We start from the raw sequence: 25,212 nt of genomic DNA on the forward strand, positions 1-25,212 counted from the left end.
CAAGTTCTCTCATTTTCATTTTCTCATGCTGACCGCTGAAATAAGTCAAAACTTTGCTTTACTTAGCTGAGACATCTGTCACATTTCTTTTTTAATATATTTTGTTTTATTAATGTATTTGTTCCAAATCATTTAAAGCTCATAAGTCAATCCATCAATGTTACTGTCAGTGCCTTGTCACACAGGCCCAGACCTTACATGCACCTGCGCTCGACGCCCGTCACATGTGCCTCATATAATGAGACCCAGAGGCAGATGTGGGTTCCATTTGTCAAAAGAAAAAAAGCTCTGTACAATAAATCATTATAACCATAAGATTTTCCATTTCTTTTTCCTTTGATAAGCCAAATAATGTGTTATATCGCGGTTCAACATTAAAGTTTAATTTCAGGGGTGGATAAATCAGTAAGATTAGCTGATAATGTTAAGTGTTGAGAGAGTTGCAAGTCTTGACATTTATCTTTAAACGTGTGGTCACCACTGGCAATGAGTATGTGATAATACATCAACGTATGCACTCCCCAAACACTGAAGAACAGCAATTAATAATTTCAAACTAAATATTATGAGAATGGTAAAAAAAAACAACCCGGTCCTAACAATAAGCTGAAATCCATGAATACTTTCAGTGTAAAACTCTTTATGCATAAAAAAAAAAAGTATTGTGAAAATGACTTACTTCTGCACCGGGGCAGAGGGTTGCTCCATTGCCCATTTGACAGGCAGGTGGACTTTCCAGACCCTTGTGGAATGTATCCAGTATTACACACAAAGCGGACAACATCATTCAGGTTGAACTGGTTGCCCTGGGTTAGTCCATAGATGGGATTTCCTGGATGTCCACATGTGATAGCTGAAAGAAGCGACATTTGAGTTCCAGATGGAAAAAATCCTGTCAAAGATGGTTCAGATTAAAATTCACTTACGGACACAGACAGGGGTTCGTCCAGACCATCGGTGATCTTGTTCACAAATTCTGACTGACACCCCAATGAGGCGAAATCCTGGATTACACTGGTACACAACGCTGCCTCTGTAATTGTAGTTCTCTCCAGTGATCTGACCGTTCACTATGGGCTCGGGTGTGCCACAATGTCCAGCTTGTAATACAAACAAGAAATACAATTATGAGATGCATAAATGAAATGAATATAGTGATCAAGGAACCTACCTAAGCACTGGACTTGAGAGCCACTCCAAAGACCATTGGACATGCATTCACGAACCCGGGATCCCACCAGAGTGTACCCCGTGTTACAAGAAAAAATTGCCGTAGCTCCATAGACTGTTAATGTTCCAATTTTGTGTCCGTTCGGGGGCGTCCCAAGATCTCCACATGAGATGACTGAAAGGGAAAAGAATCAAATACTGTATGAACACTTATTACACATTATAAATAAGCATATTACATGTACTGACTCTAGCTCTGTGGTTCTTGCATTAGCAATACCAAACATATTGTGGTTTATCTCACAAAATCAACTTGGCACACACAGCAAAGAAAATGTGAAACATAATGTAATAAAATGTTATTTAGTCTTACTGTCACAGACAGGACGTGGATCAGGGTAGTTCCAGGAGCCATTTGCCTGGCAGCGAATGACTCTTTGACCTCTGTAGTAGTAGCCAGGATCACAAACTAGCATCAAAAGTGCATCATATTGGTTTTGGGTCCCATAAATTAGCCTCCATCTGCCATACTCTACAGCGTTGTGTCCAATATCTGGGCATGTTACAGCTGAAAAAAGGAAACAAGAAAAACAACAACACAATTTTAAATCAGAACAGTACTAAATGTTGTTATCCAGAACTATAGGTGCTTAAAAACACTGAGATTAAAATATTACAACATGACTACTACTAGCACTATTTTGTATTAAAGGCCTAATAATTGTATTGTATTTAAAGGAGACATATTATGCTTTCCAGGTACTTAATATTGAACTATAACATACCTAGATCATCATTTTACATTTTGATCAACGTAAACCGCAACTAGGTCCATTGATCTCATGTTTAAAACTGGAACTTCATACTGACAGATTATCATTTATATATTTTTATTTTTGAAAAGTGTCATTTTTGAACCCTACTTTTTCCAAATAATTGCATCTAAGTACAGGATGTGGGCAGAGATGGGGGTAGGTGGAAACATGATTTTTCTGAGCACTCAAGCCTCAGTCACAGGACAACACAGGATTAATCAAATGATGAGGAAACAGCATAGATACATAATACAGTTTGTCCCCTTTAAAAAAAAAAAAAAATCATTTCACACTTACGAATACATCTGGGAGGTGCTTCGATGGAGCTCCACCGCCCGGATTCCTGACAGGTCACAGAGGTGGTGAGAGGTCCTGCCAGTCTAAACCCAGGGCTGCATTGGTACGTGGCCCTGGCCCCCAGAGAGAAGTCCTGCCCTGCAATACTGCCATTGACAGGTGGCACGGGCATTCCACAGGACATGACTGGAAAGAGTGAGACATTAGAGTGAGAAACAAACTTGGCAGACAAAAACATAGGTTGCAAAGTGTATTTAATAGGGATATTTGTATGCAGTGAACCTATCCCACAATGGGCTTTTTGTTCAAACACCATCGCTGAGTCGGTATAGATGTGCAGTAAACATTAGCTCACGCAGCCATCTGCACAACAGTAAACAATCAAACCCAGGGAGAGCGCATAGTATTCATGTGGTGATTACACCTGGTGCAGAGTTGACCAAACAATAATGGCTTCTCTCCTGCTCATAGCACTTGAAATGATGCCTAAAGTACAACAGGATGTTAACTTTATGATGCAAGGCAAACTCAACTCAAGAAAAAATCCTTTACAAGTTAATAGCATTCGATAATCAACCTGACATTGTAACAGTTGTAAATCAGGCAAAGAAATAGCTCGGTTCCAAAGCAGATAATGCCAGTTTGGATCATTACCTTGACACAGTGGCACCGGTGCGTTCCACTGGTAGATGCCATATGCGGTCCGAGTACAGGTGGCGCTGCTCAGACCAATCAACCGAAAGCCCTGATCACAGCTGAAACGCAGGGTGCTGCCCAGCTTGGTGCCGGTCAGACTGTGGACGGTGCCATTCAGAGGGTTGTTGGGAGGACTGCAGTAAGCCGCTTAGAGGAAAGAACATTACATTACACATTAGTTCTGGGCGGTAGGGTGATAAACACTGTATTGTGTTCGCATTCCTGTGATAATTAGCACATTTGGCACAATAGTCTGATTATGATTCAGTGATTTTGTGTTTAATGCGGCTTTGAGCTCAAACTAGGGTTGAACAGGATAGATTAATCAACACAAAAACTGGATATTTCACATTCACAGGGCGAAATCAGGCCTTTTCTGAACAGTTTTAGAATAATCTTGAGCTTTATCAGAAATAGTACAAGATCACATTGTTTGATAAAGTAAAGTAGTAGTAGTAGTAGTAGTAGTAGTAGTAGTAGTAGTAGTAGTAGTAGTAGTAGTAGTAGTAATCTACTGCCCAAAACATTGACTTCAAAGTAAAAACTGGCTTCTTTAATTATCTTTGCTGTATCAGAATGTGTATCAAATCAAGTATACTCCTTAGTATCAGAATAAAGTTTGACATTTTAGTATCGTGACAAAACTAGCTCAGACACAGACACTTTTAACCCCAGTACTCCTATTGGTCAGAGTGAGTGATAGATGGATTCAACAAATCAAAGAAAAGTTTGAATTCTCAGAAGAAGCAGAAAGCTTGAATTGCATTCTAAAGTCATTATACAGATACAGTACATTACATTTATAAGAAACATGATAACAAAAAATATAATCTGGTTCTAGGAAAATTGTGATGTAAATTGTGACAGTTAGAAAGCTGAACATTATCCTGTAGATGGGTCTAAAGAGGGTAATCATAAGCAAGAATCTTTATAAGAATACCACGGTTTAAAGATCAGCCTAAAGCACATATTTTAGGTTGTGTTTAGGGGAAACTTGACAAACAAGTGAAAGAACTCGACATGGGTCAAAGCTTGAAGTTGTAACTACCATATCCTAAAAATACCTACAATTTGATACACTACTGAAGTAAGTTTCCTTAACACAGTCACCCAAAGTGACTAAAGTAAAGCATAGTACCGCAACTAGGATAGAGGTCCCAGATTATACCACAAACTTAAGTTGAAAAAATCAAACAGGTCAGTAATGAATCTTTTTATATCATAATTTGTTGTTTCTGTACAAAGAACTCCCTGCAGTAAACGGTGCGTGTTTCCTGGCAGAGCTGCTTTCTGTCTGTCACTGTGACTGGCAGCTGCTGAGACACCCTTGAGTTCAATTTTTCACTCTACCCTGTAGCTAACTCATTTCTGTGTTACTCGCTGTTTCTCCTGCCCCTCTGTCTGCTGCCGTATACAGCTTGTCTCACAGTAGTCTGCCCAACGGCCCGGATTGTGATCCAGACAGGCAGCTGACTTGATTGGAATAGATAAAGAGAGCGGAGGATGGAGAGGCACTGGTGACACGGACAGAGGGAGGGGTGTATAAAATAGCAAACAGTGAGCCAGGAGGATGGAGAACTACATCCTCTAAAAGATAATCACAGAATTCTCCACATCCCCTTGTGCCTTCCGAAAGTTTCCTCAGCGTATCAAGTTGTTCCTTCAGTTGTGCTTCAATATGCAAATACTGTAGCTTAGAGACCAACGCAAACTCCAACTCCGAGTACTTACATACACATAATGTATGCGGCAAACTGAACTGTGACCATGACAACATAGAAAAGACATCCAAGCCAAGTATGAAGGCCGGCATATCTGTCACAATTAGTCCAAAGTTTCCAGTCCAATTGAGCGCCAAAGTATTTTTTTCTATTGTTCAATTGTCCAGTCCTTGTTTGTTGATTCGGTTTGTGTTAGCTGATGGATAAGATCCAAAAGTCTGTCAAATGTGATTTATTTTCCATTTCACAAATGTCAGTTGGTCCAGTGCTTGATTTTGTCATAATGTTCTCAATAGAAGTATGCTTAAAAGAATAAAAGCATCCATTTATTGTGACCATGGCAGGCCAAAAAACATAGAGCTGACGTCAATGCTGAAAACAGTTCAGATTCTAGTTCAGATCCTTTCATTTCAAATTGTCAATATATTTTTAATCTGCTGTCAGTAAATGCATGTATTAAATGGCATTAGTGGATTAAAAGTCCTGTTTATGATGATATAATTAATATTGAAAGCCATTTTATTAGTTTTTTCATAAGATCAAATCAAAAAGAGTGATTGAGTGATTTGATGATGTCAAAGCCACTAACCACTTTGCAAATACTGTTTAGCCTCACTTCACACAAAAAGTGATGTGTTTTTCAGCTGTTTTTATATCCTACTCCAACATGGAGGTGACAAAGTCTAAATAAAGTAAAAATAGGCAGGTGAAGCGGGGCAGAGAAACCCCAGAACATCCGGCTGGGGAGACACAGCGCTCCACAAAGAAGATGAGGGAGACGATTAGTCAATACGGCTGAATGGTGTTGATACAGAACACGGGGAGCCCTTAAATATTTACACAGTCATAACTCATCGCCAGTTACGCAGGTGTCGTAGAGCACCAGATCTTTCACAGGAGCGCAACAAAAGCAAGCAATAATAAGCCGAAGAGAGAGGTTGTACTGATTCCCAGTCCCGTGGAGCACAATTTCACACAGGTTTGCCTCCCTCTGTAGGCTGTCAAAGCAATGGACCATATTTCTGCCCCGCTTCAGACTTAGTGGGCAGATAAAGTTTTATTGACACGGCTATAAAAAAGTTTAAATAATAATTGCTTAGCGTGGAGTTGTAAATACAGTTACATTCTTACCTGAGTAACGAATGCGGAAGCCTTTGTGGCTGGTGGTGTGATCAAAGGACCAGTGCAGGTAGACTTTGTTACTGGAGCTGGTTATACTCAGAGGGTTCGAGTAGTTTCCACTTAATGTAATTAGAAGAGGGCTCTGCCTGGATGGACCTGAGGAATGAAAGAACAATGCAAAAGGCAAGGGTTTGGAGTCAGACTGGGAATTTTCAATGTATTCTTTATCTATTAAAGGTTTTTCCTTTGAGGCAGTTGCGTCACTTAACAATGTTTTTTTGATAGAATGGAAAGACAATTTGCACAAATATTTTTTTTTTTTAACCAAGTTGAATTCACAGTTTTCCCCTCTTTTACCTGTAATTACAAAATCATGCTTGTAATTGCGTTCAAACATGAAGAGTGGCTGAAAGTCGGAATCTGTGTTTAGATGAACTAAGTGAGGGGAACTTTTTCTTTTTAACCCTTCACCCTTCCCATTTGAGCACTTTTTCAACACACATAAAATGGTGACAAACAAAACAGCTCAGACAAACAGAACAAAAGGAAAAAACTATTTTTAATCTACACCAAGTAATTTTTCTTTTGGACAAATAATACTACCGGTATACTATAAATAATGTTTCCAGATCAGGAGCTTAATCAGTCCATGTAAAAATAAATAAACAAACAAACAAATAGCAAATAAATGACTAAAAAAATCCCAGTCACAATATGGCAGTACTACAGAGCTTATGAAACATATTTTATACTTGCCATAAAATGAAGACATGGTCAGTTATTTGTGCTTATGACAACATTATCTATAAATATATTATGTATATATCTATTATTATAGCAGCGTTGGGGTTAGTTTAGATGGCTAATGATAAAAAGCACTAATCAGCAACACTAGACTAGTATATGACCACCATTTTCTCTGGAGTTGCTGACACTGCCTTTCGTCATATGCAAATGTACAGAGCTGCGGCAGATGTAAGAGAGGGTGAGGTTCCTTTACAACATGTCAAAAAGGTATTTGATACAATATATATGTCTGTTTAATATGTATTCTCTGATTTATTCTATTTCAAATCCTACAACTGTTTGTAATTTGTACTTACCATCAAATATTTCCAGCTCATCAAACTGTCTGCTAGTCTGAAAGTGTTCAATGGTGAAAGTTATATTGTAGCCGGGCTCCACTTTGACGACCCAGGAACAGGATTCGAAGTGGGGGAAACTACTTCCTGGAGACTGGCTCATGATGACCCCTGTGGAGGCGGTCAGGATTTCATTCATGGGACAGGTGACTGTTGCAAGAGACACAAAAACACAAATAATTGTTAAGACATGTAATATGCTTCTAGAAATGGCATTAGAGAAAACATAGCATTGTTTGTTCCGTTTATTGTGTGGCATAATGTTTGGAAGCAGATTATGACGGTGAAGCATGAGAGAAGTAAAGTGAGTAAATTGCAGGTTCAACTGGAGTTGAGCAAAATGTACTTTGAAAAGGCAACTAACAGAACTTCTAATTATGAACAGGTTTTGTAACATGTCACCTGTGCACTCTGCTCATTTCAGCAGTTAAATTCACATCAAAGTACAGATAACATTAGACCCACACTGTTGGAGGACACTTCAATGTGGCAATAAGCACTGCAGATCTAATTGTCATTCAGGTCCTGTTGCAGCAAAGAAATTTGTCCATCCTGGACAAGGCTATTAGGCTGTCATTTTAGTGACTTTCCCTGGGCATGTGTGGCAGATGTGGCACTAAACTGGCCAGAGACACATCTGCCTATAAGCCTCATTACAGTGACAGGCCCCGGCCTCATTCTGCTCCATCATTGTTATTCTTGGGGGACACCTCTGTGATATCCATTGACATTTCTCTGTTTTAGTCAGCATTATCACACATTACACCGCATTCCTGTCATGGGCACACAGCTGCAGCCTGGTGAGGACACCTAACTAATCCACACGGTCTATATAGAACAAACAGCAGCACTACACAATGCCAGTGCTGCCCGAGTCAAACAATGTATGTGCCTATCCAATAAGGATGAACAAAGCTTCCAATGAAGACAACGTCAATGTCTTTTTTCCTTTGTGTCATATTTTCAAAAGATGTTTCCACAAAAAAGAAACCAGAAGGTGAGAACACAGTACATATAATGATAAACAGTTCTACGAGAGTGCAGACTTTCACATATGTATTTTGTCTCACCTGTCACTCAACACCGAAAGCCTTTCATTATGTATGTTGGCACTTTCTTGTGCAATTGAATAGCAATATTGACAAATACACCAGATGTCACTTTTCAGTCCTTATGTTACCATTAAATAAATATAAAAGAGTAGATGTTCTGGAGTAGAACAAAGTGAAAAGTATATTAAACCCCAAAATGCTTTGTGGATAATTGAACCTTGTTACACGCTGCTGTATAGATATTCAAAGCATTTAATCAAAAAGCTGCTGAAATGCCACCGTTATGCAATATATTGGGTGACACAATCAAGTGTGTCCAACCTCGGGGTAAGGCTGAACTTGATACTTTGCAGGTCCTTCATTACAGTGAAAAGAGCACGGCGCCATTTGCCACAGCAGTATGTTATTAGTCCTGGTTTGTGCATTGTCGTCTTTTATTTAACAGCCATTTCCAATTATTTCACATTTATTTTTACCTTGCCCCCTTCCTAAATAATTTAATTTTGAAATAGCTTAACAGAGCAGTTCTTAGTTAAATGCTAATTCTTTGGTTTAGCAAATAGTGGGAAATGGCTACAAGACAAATATCTAAATCTAGAAAAAATCAGGTGCAAAAACACATACTATTACAATTTAAAGGCAACATACAACTATAATAAAGAAGAAAACGAGTTTGTAATATTTCAGGGTTAGGAAATGTTGGCGATGTACAGTGCATTGGGTCAGAAGCAAAATTGAAGCATTAATCTTCCTGTTTAAACAATATGTTATATATTTTTGCTCCACTCAAATACTTTATTGCAACACATACAAATATCTACGAAACATTTATTCAGTGATCTTAGGCTTCTTTATTATTGATGTTCTATGAAAGTGACTTCAAAAGTGCTTTCAGCTTGTCTTTTGAAAGGGCCAGAAAAAAGCTCTTCTCTACAGACTTATTAAACTAATCCACTTTGATATGCACCTCTATTTTGACAGTAACCAGATAGGCAATAGGCCAAAAAATATGGTTAAAAAAAGACCTCTCCAATACCCAGAGTGATGGCTGCTGATAAGAGCTCTATTGAAATTGCACTTTCGATTCGACAAATAGAATTCATGAGAAGAAGAAAGCAGGCCATGGCATATGCGGATTAATTGGTTAGGTCATGCAATGATTGAACAAGATGTGCAGACAAGCCTGGATGTACAAACCACTTGTCCATGTACAAACATTTAGCCACTTGTAGGACATATGCATAAATCCACAATATATCAAGCCTGGAGTCGTGTCGTGCTGTTGAGCCGCCCCACTCATCTTTAATTAGTATAAGCTCAGGAGTGACAACATGCTGACTAAAAAGATGGGCCCCTGCATTAATATGAGGCTTATTATAGAAGTGTACGGCGGTGCAAGGATAACAACAGTGATGTGAAAAGGAGATTTAAAACTTGAGAAAAATAAAATAGTAGGTGAGGTTTTGGTACTAACTTCAGACATTACAGTCGATATCTTTTTGTTTGAATGTGTATAAAGCAGTGGCGGGCAGTCAGGGCAAACAAGCCAAGCCGCGATTGACGAATAAAAGCTCAAATTACAGTGTGTCACAACTATATTTATATCCAAAAACAGCCTCAGACCACGCTGAATAAACCTGTGTGGGAATCTTGGATGTTTGCAGGTTGTGCTGTAATTGAGCATAATGCAGAGAAGTAAAGCAAAAGTAGCTTCAACAAGTGACTTAAAAACTAGCTTTTAGAGACAATTCTTTGTAGCTAAGGCTCTTTTCACGTTTACAATGATGATTAGACATTAGTTAGAAATAAAGGCAGTGTTTTAATAACATAGAGCGCTAATTTGTGGAATGAATTGATCCCTGAAGTGAGACTATTCAGTATTCCTGCAGCTAAAACAGGTAAGGTTGTGTGTGGCTCAGTGTGATAGGTGTTTGCCCTTCACGCGGGAGAGCATTTTTCAGTCGGATAGCTTTGTCGTTACCTGATTTAGTTGTTTCAAGTTCTTTTATCTAGTAATGTTTTCATATAAATTAGGCGTTTTGTAAAAATGGCAGAAATTATACATATAAATAGATTTAAATGTATTGCTTAACATTTACAGAGGGGATTTTAGATGTCCTTTTTAGTATTTGAATCAACTTTTTGTGAAATTTGAGTAAATTTGAGTAAAAAGATTGAACAATTTGGTGTGAGTAGGAGCAGATTGGACAATGTGGTTGCTTCCTGTTGAAAGCTCACGTATGTTAAGAAAGCAAACAGACCAAAAAAGTCGGGTCTTGCCTCAGTTATACCTTTACATTTTGAAATTCACAAACATATTAACTTGTCTTATAAAACAGCATGGTCTTGTACAAGAGTATAAGTTTAGTGAGTCAGAAGCAGGCAGTGGGGAGGGAGGGAGAGTTCAGATTATGCAGAAGACGACAGGCTACAGCTGAGGGCCAGGCATCACTGCAGACCCAGCTGTGCTGCACGACAAGAGCTTCTGCTGAGGAACCCACATGAAACATTACCATCCTGTGTGCACTGGCATTGTACGGAAACCGGTTCAACGTATGAATGAGCGTGTTGGAGGCAGAGAGAGGTGTCCCGGCGCAGGAGGGCCGTGCTTGTCAGGGCTCCGAGTGGTGATGCGATAGGTGCAGCTGCAGCCGGCATGTCCCCTGCATCTCAATGAGCTGCACCTCATGTGTACTGCCCTCAAACTCAGCGCGTGTCCTGTCCTGCCTCACTATCCCCCTCTCTCCACTGTCTGACTCGCTAATACATTGTACTTTCGCCTCATCTGGCATTCTCTCAGTGTTTCAGGGCGAGACCAAGTCGAAGAGTAAAAAGACTAAAGTGCCATCTGCATGCTTAAAAAGTGGGCACCCAATGAGTGCACTTAACAGATTGAGTATTTGTATGATAAATATTTTAGATTCAAATCCAAACAAATGGATTAAGAAGCTATGGATCAGCAACGGCAGTCAGTAAAAGTGTATATTACTGTTTTTCATGATTTTCTAGTTTTGACTTTATTTGGTGGGAGAAATATTTACCTATTGCAAATTTTAGCTTTACACCAATCAAGATGCAGTTTAAGAAACATTGAAACAATATGTTGAAATGTGTTTGTCCATAGTATTATGTCAAATTTTTTACTCTGCGCTACGTTTCTTTTATTTTCAACATATTTTCCACCTATTCTTCTAAACTGTGTCCTGGTGTTGTAATACTATAATTTATATTTACAACACGTATTATCTCACCAAATAAAGCAAAATTTAACTAGTGGTCTAACCTGTCATAGGCACTTAAAGTATTTTGTGTATCAACCCCTGGGCTGCTTGTTTGAATCCTTACATAAGCACATACAATGTAAATTAAATTAAATTAAGACCATTTATGCCTCCAATTCCCTGCATAAAGTAAAAGCCAATCATACATTTATATGGGGGTGTGGAAAACCCTCGAGAACAGAATATCATGAGAAGCAGAAGTCAGCCCCCGGAGAGCAAAGTATTCACACAAATATGAAATGCAACCCAAATGCAATGTGGTGCTGCGCTTTTCCACAGGCAGCAGCAGGCTCATGGGAAAAGCCACACATTAAATTTTTATCTTATGAGATAAAAATGACCCTTTGCCCTAGTGTAAACTGCTTCGCAAAGTACTTTTTTAAAGCCCTTTGAAATTGTGTTGAAATTCTGATATTACTCTTCATAACATCAGTACTGGGATGTTAGTAGTGAGATAGTTTGCTGTGACCCAGAACATTTGACCTTAAAACTAGAAGAATTCTGAAAAACTTCCCAAACTAATGTGCCTTTCATGGATGATATGCAAGGGCCAACTTTTACAATTATAACACATTTCTTAAACATGAATACCGGTATATTGATTGATTATTGTCTACATAACATTTGATCACACAGGAATTTAATACTATAACTCTTAGTCTGAACTCACCATCACATGAAGGTGGCGGCCCCTCAAACTCCAAGTGTGTTCCCAGTCTGCAGGTCATGATGCTGTTTCCACTCAACTGGTAACCCGGGAGACATCTATAACGCACTATATCACCTGAAAATGAATTCCAAAATACATTAATTTGTTTTTTTAGGAGCTACTGCGGCATTGAGTGAAAGACTATAATTTAGAATTGTAAGTGTCCTAAATAAATCAATTCCACATACCAATTTTGAACTCTTTGCTCGCCATTAGAATTTCTGCATTTGAAATGATGGGGGGAGGAAGGCAGAACTGCAGTCTATATGCTAAAGAAAAACATCAAAACACATCAGGTGAGCAGGTCGTTTTAATAGCTATGCAGTAGAAGGCACAAACAAGCAACATAATTTACATACCTTGATAGCTAATACGGAATAGGCCGCCTTTTTCGGTGTTGCTGCGAAATCGTATTAAGACCTGATTGGATGTGCTGCTGGGTGGTTCATTGGGTTCACCATCAGTGAAAATGCCAAGTTTTCTAACCGTTTCCTGTGGACCATCCCTAAAGAAAAACACCAAAGAAGGAAAATAACCCAATTCAATTTACGTCCCAATATTTAGACAGCTGATGATCCATGTAGACCCCTCAAGCTAAAACATATAGCTATACCAAAGGTGATTATGTAACTGGCATCAGTTTGTTTTCTTGCAGTGTGTGTAGCAAGAAAGCATGTATATGAAGAAGGTAACTCAAAGTGCTTCCCATACAAATCAAATCACATCTTACAACACAAAAATAAATAATCACGTCAAAATTGATTCAAAAAATACAGATACAAATGTCTTTCCTGGCATGGGCTAAACAGAACTGTCTTTAGCCTAGGCTTAAGCACTCCCAGTGCACGGGCCTGTCTCACGACCTCAGGGTTCCAGAGATCCTAGTTGCATGGAACTGAAACGCAGGCTCCACATGTTTACTCCGGCACCAGCAAGAGGCCGGACCCTGAGCTCCTCAAAGTACTAGCATATCAGAGAGACACAAGGAGGGCTGCTTTAAAGTAAATTGTGTAAATGTGGAATTGGTGGTGGTCGCAAGGTTGGAACAGGCTCACTTCCATCAGTCTACCCCAGGGCAGCCATTGCTTACCATGACACGTGTGTTGAGTGAATGGAAAATGAGTGCCGTTTTGAGAGGTTGAGCTTGTCAAGTGTAATACAAAACCATCATTATTCAGTTTAGTCCTTGTTCGGGCCTGGTTCAGTTCTGGTGCTATCTTGGTTTGGACCAGCTCATTGCTTACATGTGAGAAGTAAACATCTCAGTTTTCTGTTGTTGATATGTGCAGAAATCTCAGATTTTGCTGCTGACTGAAGACAAATTCTCTATGTGTATATTTAGATATTTATTTAGTATCACGAGCCATTTTCTGTGATACCATGGTCTTTCTGGATAATTTCATTCAACTCAGAGCTTAGACTCTTTCTCTATCATGTTTTCTGTGCAGCCAAGATCTCGTCTCAAGTAAGACATGAGGAACCGCCTCCTCTCTGTGTATCATGGGCTGAGTGGAGCAAGATGATGATAAAAGGGATGCACCGGCTGGTAGACAGAAGAAAGGCTTTGTTACACACACACACACACACACACACACACACTATGAATTTGCGATTATTGCATAAACTCGACAATAATGCATTAACATTCCCAGCCCTAAAAATTATAAATCAAAACGTTTTCTTTGGTCAGTAATGGTCCATAGAGACAAAAATCATAATAAACTAAGGACAATATTGCAGGTGGTAGAGGAGCAATTGTTTTTTTTTGTAATAAAGCACAATAAACATTTTCACAGCCATATTTAGTTGTTGGAGATTGCAAAAGCTAAAATCTTATCCAACTAAAATCAAGAGAAGACCATGGTGCAATAACGCGTAAATGACAGGACCAGGTTAGCGTTGTTCCTGCTGAGTGCCGTCCAATGGGAGGAGACCTTCTGGAAGCAGCGGCCTCCGTCTTGGCAGTTCCCCGGTGTGGGCATGGCCGATTAAGCCGGCTCCCAGGATTGTGGCACAACTATTCAGCTTAAAAACCATCTGTCTTTGGCTGTCAGACTGGGCATAGGAGATTACAAGCAGCTCTGGAAACGGCTGGCTGGGGAGTGCTGCCTGACAGCTCTCTGGCCAAGCCACCATTACGGGGCCTGTTTCCTTGGCTGGGTAGTTCAGTGGAGAGATGTGCAGCGGTGGTGACTTTGAACTGGGACACAAGATGGGGAGGACAAACAACGTCTGAAAGAACTTGCTGAATGTTGATGAAAAAAATGTGCTCATTAAGTTGAGATTGATTGAATCTTGAAACTATGTCTTTTCAAGTGCCTTTCACATCTGTATTAACGGTAAATAATCTATAGTTACTGCATTTATATTGTTCCTAAATGCAAATAACTAGGGCTTTCATAATCGATAAGTCCAGCAATTATTCTCTCCATTAGTTGATTAGTTAGACGACAAATACCTGTGAATTTTACAGTATTATTCTAAATTTGACCTAGATAAAGTTAATGTGATGCTGCTTGTGGACACTTGAAGTATATTTACCGACAAAATAGGTTTTTCATCAAAAGCGCCAAAAAGCCCTTCTCTATGCACATGGCATCTGTTGATCAACAATTATCTAAGCTAATTATTAGTTGTGATTAATGGATTAATTTGCTTCAGGCCTAAAAATACCTAGACATTACACAGCTCTGAATGGACTTTCATATGATTATCAGGTTGCCAGTTTGGTGGGCAGTTACATATCCTGTCTCACTGAGAACTCGGACCTTTAAAGCCGGTCTCAAGATGAAGGGATCAACTAGGACTGGCCGCCATCATGCATGTGAAATCCTGGCTTTGGTTACACATGCCGGATCTCCGTATGTATTATGGAGGCTTTGTTCTCTTGAAATGCACAGTTGCAAGAAGAAGACCTGAAGTATGAAAACAAATATCCCTGTGCAAATAGTACATGTAAACACAGCTCATGTTTAACCCGGACAAATCCTCTCATTCCTGTCGGATCAAAAGGGCAAAGAAGAGGGCCAATGCAGGACTCAATGTGTTGTGACGTTATGAATTCACTTAAACAATGCATTATGAGCTCTGAAAGAGTTCTACAGAGAGAAATTCTTAGACAAGAAATGATACAGATCTCTAAACCCTGTGGCCATATTGCCAGATGTAATGTTCTAGCCCACATGTATTAGCTACTTATATTGATTACCCTTCTGTAAGTCAAATTGAACTTGACTTAATTCAGTCACATTGTCAAAAAAAGATAAATCCATAAGAAAACATAAATAAATACAGTGAATGAATATCTAAAAATAGTACATTTTTGTCACAATTATTGTTTCGGAGATGGTATCAAGGACGGCTATTGTCTATAACTAACACAAATTTAAATTGCCTTAAAAAGAGACGTGTACTGTAATCTATAGTGATATTTTTGCCCTTTAGTTGTTCACATTTTGTGCTTGGCTTGAACGATCCAAGACTATTGTTAAAATATCATATGAATATTGTTATTGAAAATGCATTATGTCTTTTTTAATCAATATTGTCCACTCTCAGTATGAATAAATGACGGCAAAGCTTGAATGGCACAAGGTCATGCACATTCAGGGTAAGAAAACAAGTGTAACAATATTTGGAAATTTTCTTCTTTCCTTTTTTAAAAGCAGCAAGCAGCAAGGACCTGACAAAGGCGAAGGTCCAAATACCAAAACATGATGGATGAATAAGCATATAAATCTTAAGCAATATCTGTCTCAGAAGAAAAGCAGTTAAAATATCAAGCAGTCAAAGAGTATACCGGTAGTAATGAATTGGAATAAAAAAATATAGTTCTTTAAAACATGAATGATCTGCTCACCAGAGAGTGATGAAATCATGTGGCCCATGGACCTGGAGAAGTGTGAAGTTGACTTTGATGCCAAAGCCCAGGGCCACTGTGATGAGCCAGGAGCAGTCAGCCGAGTTGGGGTACTCTTCGGGGTAATTAGGGGAGAAGATGGTCCCATTGTCCGAGGTAATGTTCCCACCACAAGGCACTGAAGAAGCAAGTAAATGCAACAATTAGTTAAAGAAATATTAATAGCATATTAGATCTAAATATTTTCTAATCCCGTTCTCCCTTTCCTTGTATCTCTCATCCACTCATCCTTGCTCTGTGTCTGGTATCCAAGCACTTGTCTGCACTAAAGATTAGCCTGTAAAGCCTGTTAGCAAGTAGGGACTTGGAGTGAGTGTTTTCCTACGATAAGGCCCCAGCCCATTCCTATTGGGGGGTGAAAATACAGTGGGAGAAGATGATGCAAGAGGGTATGACTTGGCCAGTGCTCTAAACTGTACAGCATGCAGGAAACGAACACACCAAACATCATGAGGTTAAAAATAGATTGAAGAGAGTACACATTTCTGAATTCTGGGTTACAGGGGTATATCCGACTGCTGTGTAATATTTGGAAGCTTAAAAGATTCAAACCAACTCAACATTTAGAGAGTCTAACATTGCAGCTGGTACCCTGAGAGATGCCTCATATTCTCTGTTGTGGAGCATGGAGAATCAGCAAGGCGTGATAATCACCAAAGTGCAGGCGTTTCAAGTATAACCCCAAAAGGGAGTTGAGCTTAGCGGCACACCCTTGGATACCGGGCTATGGAATTATTCCCAAAGCAAAAGACGTGCCTGTTTTATTCCTATGTCTTTCTTAAGTTAGCGGTGAGCTTGTGCTGACTGCTTTAGTATCGCACTGGAGCGGGCTCTAATGCTGCATCACCTGTTAAATAAGCTATTGATCAGTGTGATTGATTAAACCCAGGACACTCTATGGAGTTGCACCTCTGGCTGCTGCCGTTGACAAACATGTCACCACAAGTGTAGGTGTGTGTGAATGCGTTTGCTTAGCGGGCTTGGGCAGAAAAAAGGCATGTTGCCGATTGCTGTTTAACATAGAGGTCACAACTGGCCTGGTCAAAAGTGAAGGTTTTTAATGATCTATTCCCGTGAGTGGTGACCAAAACATTGAACATTAATGGTCTTAACAACAAATTCTTTCAGTGATTTGTTGTTTTACTTTTATTGACCCCTCCTCCATACATAAAATACATATTATTTCATCATGCTGAACAGTAGCACTTCAGATAACAGTAATGTTATTTCCCAGACACAAAATGGTGTCATAATCTCGCTAGCATAACGGAGGATTTGGAAACCAATCAATTACAGATGTGTACTGTGTCAGCAAGCGGCATATTGAAGTAGAAAACGCATGCTATTCCTGTAAACAAAAGCTTAGAGTTTAGCTTTGGTTGAGTGTGGAGAAAAAGAGGTGGAGGATGGATTGTAAAAACTATTGAAGCATCTCTATTTTAACCATTTTAGCCATTAGTTATAAAGGGTATAGCTGATTAAAAATGGCTTGTGCCGAATCCAATTTATCTCTGCGTTGTGTTTATTGTCCCAGTGTCAAGGCTGTGCTCTCCCTGCGTAAATCTGCCTCTCTATTAAACAATCAATTAACAATACGGGTCAAAGGTCAAGGAAGACGATTAAACCTTTATGTTTTTTTTCAATTCAGCATTTCTTGTATTGGTTCTGAGTTAATGTTTTTTTTTTCATTAATTACTTGCTGTGTCCACAAATACTGTCAAGTATGTTTTACCTTCACATCGGGGGAAGGGGTGGTCCCAGTTTCGAGTGGTGCCGTGCTCGCAGGTGAGGATGGAGTGCCCCACGAGCTGATATCCAGGCAGGCACTCGAAGGAAATGGACTGGCCTACATTGAACCCGGCTCCAACCACAGCACCGTAGCGGAAAGGCTCAGGGTCAGGGCATTCTTGAAGCTCGTAGGCTAAATGTGGGGAAAAAGTGTGAAAAAATACAAATAGACAAAGACAAATAACAGTTACAACATCACATTTTCATGACTCATGCATTCTGTCCACTTGAAAATCATTTTGTAAAACAATTTCATGCTAACCAAAGCGTGGGTGGAGTGGGACGAGTGCTGCTCAATGGTCTGATTGTGGAATCCAATTTTATCCATTACCATTTAACAGTGACCCAGTTGTTACATAACCAGCTTTTTAGTATTATTCTACCCAGAGCTAAACTACAATGACACCATTAAAACTATATTATAGTTTTAAATAAGTTTGACATTGAAATTATGTTCAACCTTTCTGCAAATCATTATCATGTTTTAAAGTGCACATACTAGTCAATTAAATGAAAATCGTTTTTTTTTTTACTTCTTGTAATCACAGTTATAAGTTCACAGTTGAAGTTGAATGTTCCACAGTATGGCATTAAACTGTCTCTACAGCGCCTTGGCAAAGTTACAGTTCAGATATATGAAGAGATCCCCTCATAAGAATGCATGTTTTTACTATATATTCTTTTATTAAAATACTCCTTGAAGACATTTTAAGGACTTATTTGGAAACAATTGAACTGCTTTAAATCTATACATTATTACAGTATCCACCCGCTCATTGCTATGTATAGAACCGCGACGTGGAAAACATGGCTTCAACCAGCAAGTAAATGCAATGCCCACAGCCCACTTATTATGTAAAGTGAGCACCGTACATTTAGCCATCACAGTTGCGGAATTGGAAAATAAACTTGCCTATTGGATTTATATACAGGAGTAATTTATTTGACACTACTTCATACAAAGCACTGAAGCCTTTCACTCGCCCAGAAGTGAAGAAATAAGTTAAGTGATCTGCAGTTTTACATGGGGAATTTATAGACGCGTGGGATTTATTGGCTTCCCGTGCTGATTAGTTTGACACATTTCATTTAACTTTATAGTAATTTTATAGCTTTACAAGAATTCATCTCACTAAGTCACTTTATAGGGGGTTGGGTTACCTACCTTGGTATTCAAAACGAAACCCAGGCTTGTTCTGCGAGTGGTCACTGTGGAAATACACCGTGGTCTCGTGTGAGGTGGTGAGGAGAGAAGAGGGAACGTCTGACCCGCTGTATCGGCCAATCACAGCGCTCGTATCCAGTGGCCCGTTGCGAATCTCCAGGAAGTCGTGGTTGGCTTCAGTTGAGAAGTTTAGAAATTGAATGTGTGCACCTAAAACAATGAAAGACAGAGGGGTTTTTTGATGGTAAAATTTAAATTATATTGGGAAGAGTTTGTTTTTTTTCATATTAATGCATACCAAAACCAACAGGTAAGTAGATCCTCCATGTGCAGTCACTATTGCTGGGGTAGTTGCCATGGAAACCGGGACTAAGAATCATCCCTTCCATCTCCTCACGGATTCCACCACACTGAGCTTTGAGAGGATTGACAAGCATTTAATTTGCAACCAGACACCCGCAAACACAAAAACATTGCATCCATGAAAAGATTGGAAAGTAACATCTAAAACTAGCATTTGCTAATAATGGTTGCAGAATTAAAATTACTGAAAGATAATGGGCCAATGATGGTCATCACAATTATGGACACAAGTTTATCTTACTATGTGCTGAAATTAATAATAAGTGCAGTTTTCACTTAATAACTCCACCCCATGCACTACGCCTTCTTGTTCTGGTCTCCTCAAAGATAAAAAGAACAGCCATTTTTGGCAAACACTGAATCATACTGATCTTATTGTATACTGCAGGGCTTTTCAATTGGCGGCCCTCGGGCCAAATACAGCCCACTAAGCAAGATAGTCTAGTCCATCATGGTAAAATAGGCCATGGGCCTGACCATATTCCTTGGTGGGCCGAGTTTGTCCTTCAGGCGCTACATTCGCTTTGGTATTACCCTAGCCTACACAATGCCTTTAACATCAATCGAATCTGATGTCAATGTCGATGTGATCTGCTGCTCTAGTTCATGTCTGGTTATTGATTGACACAGGTTTATACTTTGCTTAGTCCGGGATTTTGAACAACATGGTTTTATTTCATTCAATTAAACAATAGATTTCTGTTAAATAGTACCATTGCAAGTTGTTTGTGGATATTGGATAAACATAGTAAAATTGTCATGCAGTAATAGTCCAGCCCCCAGACAAAAGCCCTCAGAAAAATCTGGCCTCATGGTAAATACAATTGAAAAGCCCTGGTTTACTGCGTTCCCTGAAATTTCAAAGCTTAATTGTAGTGAACTGTGATCTAGTAGTGCAATTTAGGAAGATCAGGGTAAATAATTTGCATTGTAGTTTGAAACTAAAGCTTTAATTGGATTTCACTGTACTAAGCAGAGAACAAATGGCCAAGAAAAAAATATACAAGTTTTACCTATGCAAAGAGGAGGGGGGTAGTTCCATCTTCGAACAGTCCCAGGCATACAAGTGATATGTGAATTCCCCTGCAAAACACAAAGCGGTGCAAATGAGGCACTGAATCAATTGTTGTCCTCAGTCTTTGTGCTAAGCCTGCTGTCTGTCTCCACATAACTCCATGTGTCAACCAAATTACTAAATCCATCTGAGGTGACAGAGGACAACAGAAAAACCACAAGCATATAAAGGTAATTATAGAGAGAAGGAATGAAAAATGTTTCCACTGCTGCTATTTGTTTAAATCCATTGTCGTACAACATACTTTTGAAAATGTTGGTTTGGATTGAGATTGGTTGCTTTACATTGTATAAACTACTTCAAAGGTGCAATATGGGTGTTATTAGCTCAAAAACACAGTGAGCATGGTCGCCTCTCTGCACATCTAACCTGAACTGAGCTGTCCTGCTTGTCTCAGTGGAGATGAATATGTTCAATGCCATGCTGCGGAACATTCTAGGCAAAGTGTAAACATGGAAACAAGCAGATGTCAGACCCACTACCAAATAACTTACATTGTGCACTGTCAGGCAACATAATTCAAATATCAGTAGAAACATAATTTTTTTAAGAGCACGATTCATGCACTTATACTCTTTCTATTTCATTCTTTCTATCTTTCTTACAAAATTTGATTGAGTATTTACCCATAAACTAAAACTAGTATAATACCAGAGAGTACAATGTCTCTATTATTCTCTTGCAAGACTGAATGCTAATGATGCCAAAAACGCTGTACACCAGGGGGATCTTACCTGCAGAGTGTATCCAGGCTCGCACTGAAAAGACACCACATTATTCATCTGAAGGCGCTCGCCGACCTTGATGCCATTCATAGGAACCACGGGCTCTGGACAGTTGGTCAGGGAGACAGCTGCGAGAATGATAAATAGGCAAATATTCAGGGATAGAGAAGTTTACTTGGCTCAATACAATATTTTCAGAACAATAGTAGAAAATACTTGACACCGTGAAGAGAAAAGAAAAACTGCTTGGCCACGTAACTGTCCTTGGAGCAGACACTCACTTTTGTATTCCAGTCTGAATCCAGCTGCAGATACACTGATGTCAGAGAAGAAGTGGAGGTAGAGCTGATTGGAGGTGCTGTTGAGTAGGGCTGGAACAGTGGTGCCTGTAGGGGAAAGGAGGAGGAGCTTGTAAATAACCTAATGCATCTTAGTAAAGAATAGTTCAGTGAATTAAATTATTATTATTAGTCGGGCAGTAGTCCTTTAGTTGTTTGATTGATTAAGTCTTTCATTAGGATTATGAACGACAGCGGAAATGAGAAGAGATGGAGTGTGTAAGATGGAGTTTAGGGAGTAAATGGACACTTTAATCTGCCTTTTCACTTGTCAATGTTTAGTTGTTTTTATACAAGCCAAGAATGTCTTTGGTCGTTTACAGCCCTACAGTCCAATCTATTGGTATTGATAACAAGTGACTAGTTAAAAGAACATATTCTCATTCACTAAGACATAAAACTTCTTAGGTGCAGAACAACACTTTGGAGAAGAATATTTATGGTTTTGTTTTTGTCCTTTAGTGAATAGAAATATCACATCTGAAAGGAAGACAAAACCACAGATACTGAATCATTCTAAGACACTTGATGTTCTGTTTATTAACACCAAAAGAAATGCCTTTGTGCACAGTATTCTCAAGAGTAAGTGCCCTACTTTAAGAGAAATGGAAATTAATACAAATACAAACCACATGTGTATAAATTTAAATATTTCTTAGTATACATATTCTAATTTCATCTTTATTTTATGCCAACTGTGTCGGCCTATAAATTATATGCAACCTTTAAACTAGATTTTGAAGTTGTCTAAAATGTAAAGTTACTACAGTACTTAGAGAACAGTGCAAATGAAATACCTGAAAAGCTGCCGAGCATGGTGTCTGTGTTGTCTCCTCCATCAAACACCTCGAGCGAGTCCCAGTTCTGCTCTGTGACGAAACTGATTACCTGAATCTGCGATAGAGATGAGAGAGAGGGGCATCAGCAGAAAATTAATTTAACATTTGGTCTGAGAGTGATAGGCAGGCACACATACATAAACCATGATTCATAAAAGAAAGATGTTTCCAATTGGTTAAATAAGACATAAAGCTCCATAATATTAAATGTATTTTTCAGAAAACTTTGAACCGAACTATTCATATACTTTCAACAGAGCTGTCCTTTAGACCTTTATTCTCGCCGTGTCAATATTAAGTTATCACGAAAAACTGTTTTTATCCACTTTTTCCTCCATGCCACTGTAAGTGTCCTTCACTCTTGATCCACCGCAGGACTCAGCTCAGCCTCTGATAGTTATAGATCGGATACAAGCCAATTAAAGGCAGTCGGGGCAGTGGCGCTTCCTGGGGAGACGTAGCAGATCACAGATTGATCTTTCATTAGAATTTCCACAGCAAATGTGCCAGCGAGGCACCTCACTCCTTTAAGTTCTCTACTGGATTGTGACACTCCATTTTAATGTGTGTCTGCTAGGTGGTAAAACTGGAACAGTTAGGAGAGGGGCGAACACGATGTGGGCTGAGACTGGGCCAAGAGGGTGCAGTACTTCGGAAGTATGAAAGCAACTTATATGTAATTGGCTATTTTGTCACATTAGTGGTGGTAGGAATAGCATAAAGAAAATACAAACTGAAATGGCACTTGGGGCAGAGTATCCACAGTAGTTTATTTTTTGTAGTGGTTGCACATCATGTACCATTTACCAGTTTATTAGTACTGACAATTTAAAGGGCTATGCAAAGATATGTTTGAATGTTTTCTTTCCAGATGTCTAGAGCAGAGACCAACATTATATATTTGACCTACAAGCACAGTCTGTCTGCCAGGGTGGAGGAACTAATAGCTGAGGGAGCGCTCTAAGGTCATTACAAAGTCTGAGGCATAAGCCTAAAAACTTTATATCAGTCGGCCCCAGAGGCTCTGCCAACAGATTCCTGGTGGAGTTCAATCACAAACGCATCCAAGAGTGAAAATACGTAAACTGCATGTTAATAATCAGATGAAAAGATGTAAAATGATTACAAATTAAATTAAAATGTAAAATGTACCATGTGTAATGGTTTATTCATTTTGTTCAAAGTACATAGTAACATAAAAAGATGGGCCATTTTAACCTGATGCTAGTACAGTTGGTCATTGTAGATTATATTAGATTCCTAGATCATAGTAAATAACCTGTGTCAGAGGGCAGAATATAAATATAATTATATATAATTTGATTTTGATTTGAGGTGGAATGTCTCTGAGATTGTCGTTTCCCTTGGCCCATCATTTAGTATTGTATTGTATATTATAAGACAATGATGTATGTAAAAAGACAATAACACAAGTGCAGTTGTGAATGATTTGGTTAATGAAGCGAAATATAATTAGTTACAACAATTTATACCTGAATTCCTGATCCCTCTGGAACAGTGATTTTCCAAACGCAATTGAGGCTGTTGAGATAAGGCTCTGGAAAGCCGGGAGATAAGATTGTTCCAGTTCGAGACGTCAGGTTGCCACCACAAGGAACTGTCAAGAAAATAAGCAGGAAATTAGTTGTGTCAGTCGCAGTATGCCAGAGGCAGCATCACGCTCCGCCCACTATTCAAGAAGTCCCAGTCATTCATTAGACTGCTCAATGCTCTATTGACTCCATCTGGTATCAGGGATGCTAATTTTTTTTGCAAGTACTCACAACACATCCAACCCCAGCAATTCAGGCAGCAGGTGTTATACATGAAATAATGCAACAGAAATAAATCATGTTTTCATATCAGAGACTTGACCTGGATGAGCTGCCACACACTCTATATGAAGACAGATAGCAGTTTCATCACACTTACCACTGCTCTGTGCATTTCACATCTTCTGACAGAATACACTATAAGCAGCAGCTGTGAGTCAAACTCTGAAAAGCATATGTGCGTTTGACCCTTCAGTAAATGGAAAATGGAACATTTATACAGCGCTTTTCTGCCTTCAAAGCACTTTACATCAACCACTCACCCATTCCCACACACATTCACAAACCAGTGTACGCAGGCACTGGGGCGAGGCAGGCTAAATGTCTTGCCCAACCTGTGGTGGCACCACCTCCCTGTGGGTCAGTTTATCTGATTACGCTACCAAGGATGTTTATGTCGAGAGTGGGATTCGTACCGCCAACGATTGGATCTACTGCCGCCCCAACACTTTGCTTCATTAAAGGTCCCATAACATGCAAAATCGACTTTTCAGAGCTTTTAACCTTCTTACATTGCTATTTGTGCTTCATATATGTACCCAGAGTATTTTTTGATTGATTCCCGCAGTTTTTAGCTATATTACAGACTATCTCCTTTCCGCGAATCTCCAAACTGACGGGCGGTGGCTGCAAGACCGCATCATAAGGGCAAGCACGCGCTCTGAGACTACGTCACGGGTTGGGCGAGCCAGATCGCTCTTCGCAAGGGTGGGGGCAAATATCAAACCAAGCCGTTTGCATTTCCGGGTTGGTGAGGAGGTCCAAGGTCTGGGTGATATTTCTTAACTATTATGTTAAGGGTGTTGCACAACCCTTATTATTATCAATTATACACTTAGGATAGACTACGAAACGTGGAAAAAAGCATGTTATGGCACCTTTAAGTGTAAAGAATATTATAAAAACAGCACTTTGGGTGGAAATCTGCCCAATGTGCCCTGCCCACATCTATATATTAAAACATTTGATCAATGTAAACTAGTAAGAAAGCATGTGAATCACTATAGTATGGTTGATTGGCTCCTCCACCTGAAAGCTATTTTAAAGCTGTTGGTGAATCCTTGTGAGAGCTTAGGCAGATTTGAATATCAGAATCAGTGTTATTAAATTAATTTTTTCACCCAGCTTTAACTGAAAGAATAGTAAGATAAGTAGATTTTTTT

General features: G+C 39.3%; 1 protein-coding gene across 1 annotated transcript in view; it reads right to left on the reverse strand.

Annotated features, from left to right (window-relative positions):
* The window catches only part of csmd2 (CUB and Sushi multiple domains 2), a 245,291-nt gene that overhangs the window by 24,835 nt on the left and 195,244 nt on the right, over nucleotides 1–25,212 (reverse strand). Inside the window, exons 36-55 of the mRNA XM_072447628.1 lie at nucleotides 23,711–23,835; nucleotides 22,176–22,272; nucleotides 21,322–21,426; nucleotides 21,050–21,168; nucleotides 20,254–20,323; nucleotides 19,176–19,292; nucleotides 18,878–19,087; nucleotides 17,657–17,845; nucleotides 15,865–16,042; nucleotides 12,365–12,510; nucleotides 12,194–12,274; nucleotides 11,967–12,080; nucleotides 6,925–7,113; nucleotides 5,831–5,977; nucleotides 2,937–3,125; nucleotides 2,283–2,468; nucleotides 1,544–1,738; nucleotides 1,172–1,345; nucleotides 927–1,100; nucleotides 680–853 (exon numbers count right to left, since the gene is read on the reverse strand). Of these exons, the coding sequence (XP_072303729.1) occupies nucleotides 680–853; nucleotides 927–1,100; nucleotides 1,172–1,345; nucleotides 1,544–1,738; nucleotides 2,283–2,468; nucleotides 2,937–3,125; nucleotides 5,831–5,977; nucleotides 6,925–7,113; nucleotides 11,967–12,080; nucleotides 12,194–12,274; nucleotides 12,365–12,510; nucleotides 15,865–16,042; nucleotides 17,657–17,845; nucleotides 18,878–19,087; nucleotides 19,176–19,292; nucleotides 20,254–20,323; nucleotides 21,050–21,168; nucleotides 21,322–21,426; nucleotides 22,176–22,272; nucleotides 23,711–23,835 (2,979 nt within the window). The remainder of the gene's footprint in view (nucleotides 1–679; nucleotides 854–926; nucleotides 1,101–1,171; nucleotides 1,346–1,543; nucleotides 1,739–2,282; nucleotides 2,469–2,936; nucleotides 3,126–5,830; nucleotides 5,978–6,924; nucleotides 7,114–11,966; nucleotides 12,081–12,193; nucleotides 12,275–12,364; nucleotides 12,511–15,864; nucleotides 16,043–17,656; nucleotides 17,846–18,877; nucleotides 19,088–19,175; nucleotides 19,293–20,253; nucleotides 20,324–21,049; nucleotides 21,169–21,321; nucleotides 21,427–22,175; nucleotides 22,273–23,710; nucleotides 23,836–25,212) is intronic.

This window comes from Eucyclogobius newberryi, unplaced genomic scaffold (assembly GCF_026437365.1).
Source record: "Eucyclogobius newberryi isolate DKJ021-1_F unplaced genomic scaffold, fEucNew1.0.hap1 SCAF_16, whole genome shotgun sequence".
Lineage (NCBI taxonomy): Eukaryota > Metazoa > Chordata > Actinopteri > Gobiiformes > Gobiidae > Eucyclogobius > Eucyclogobius newberryi.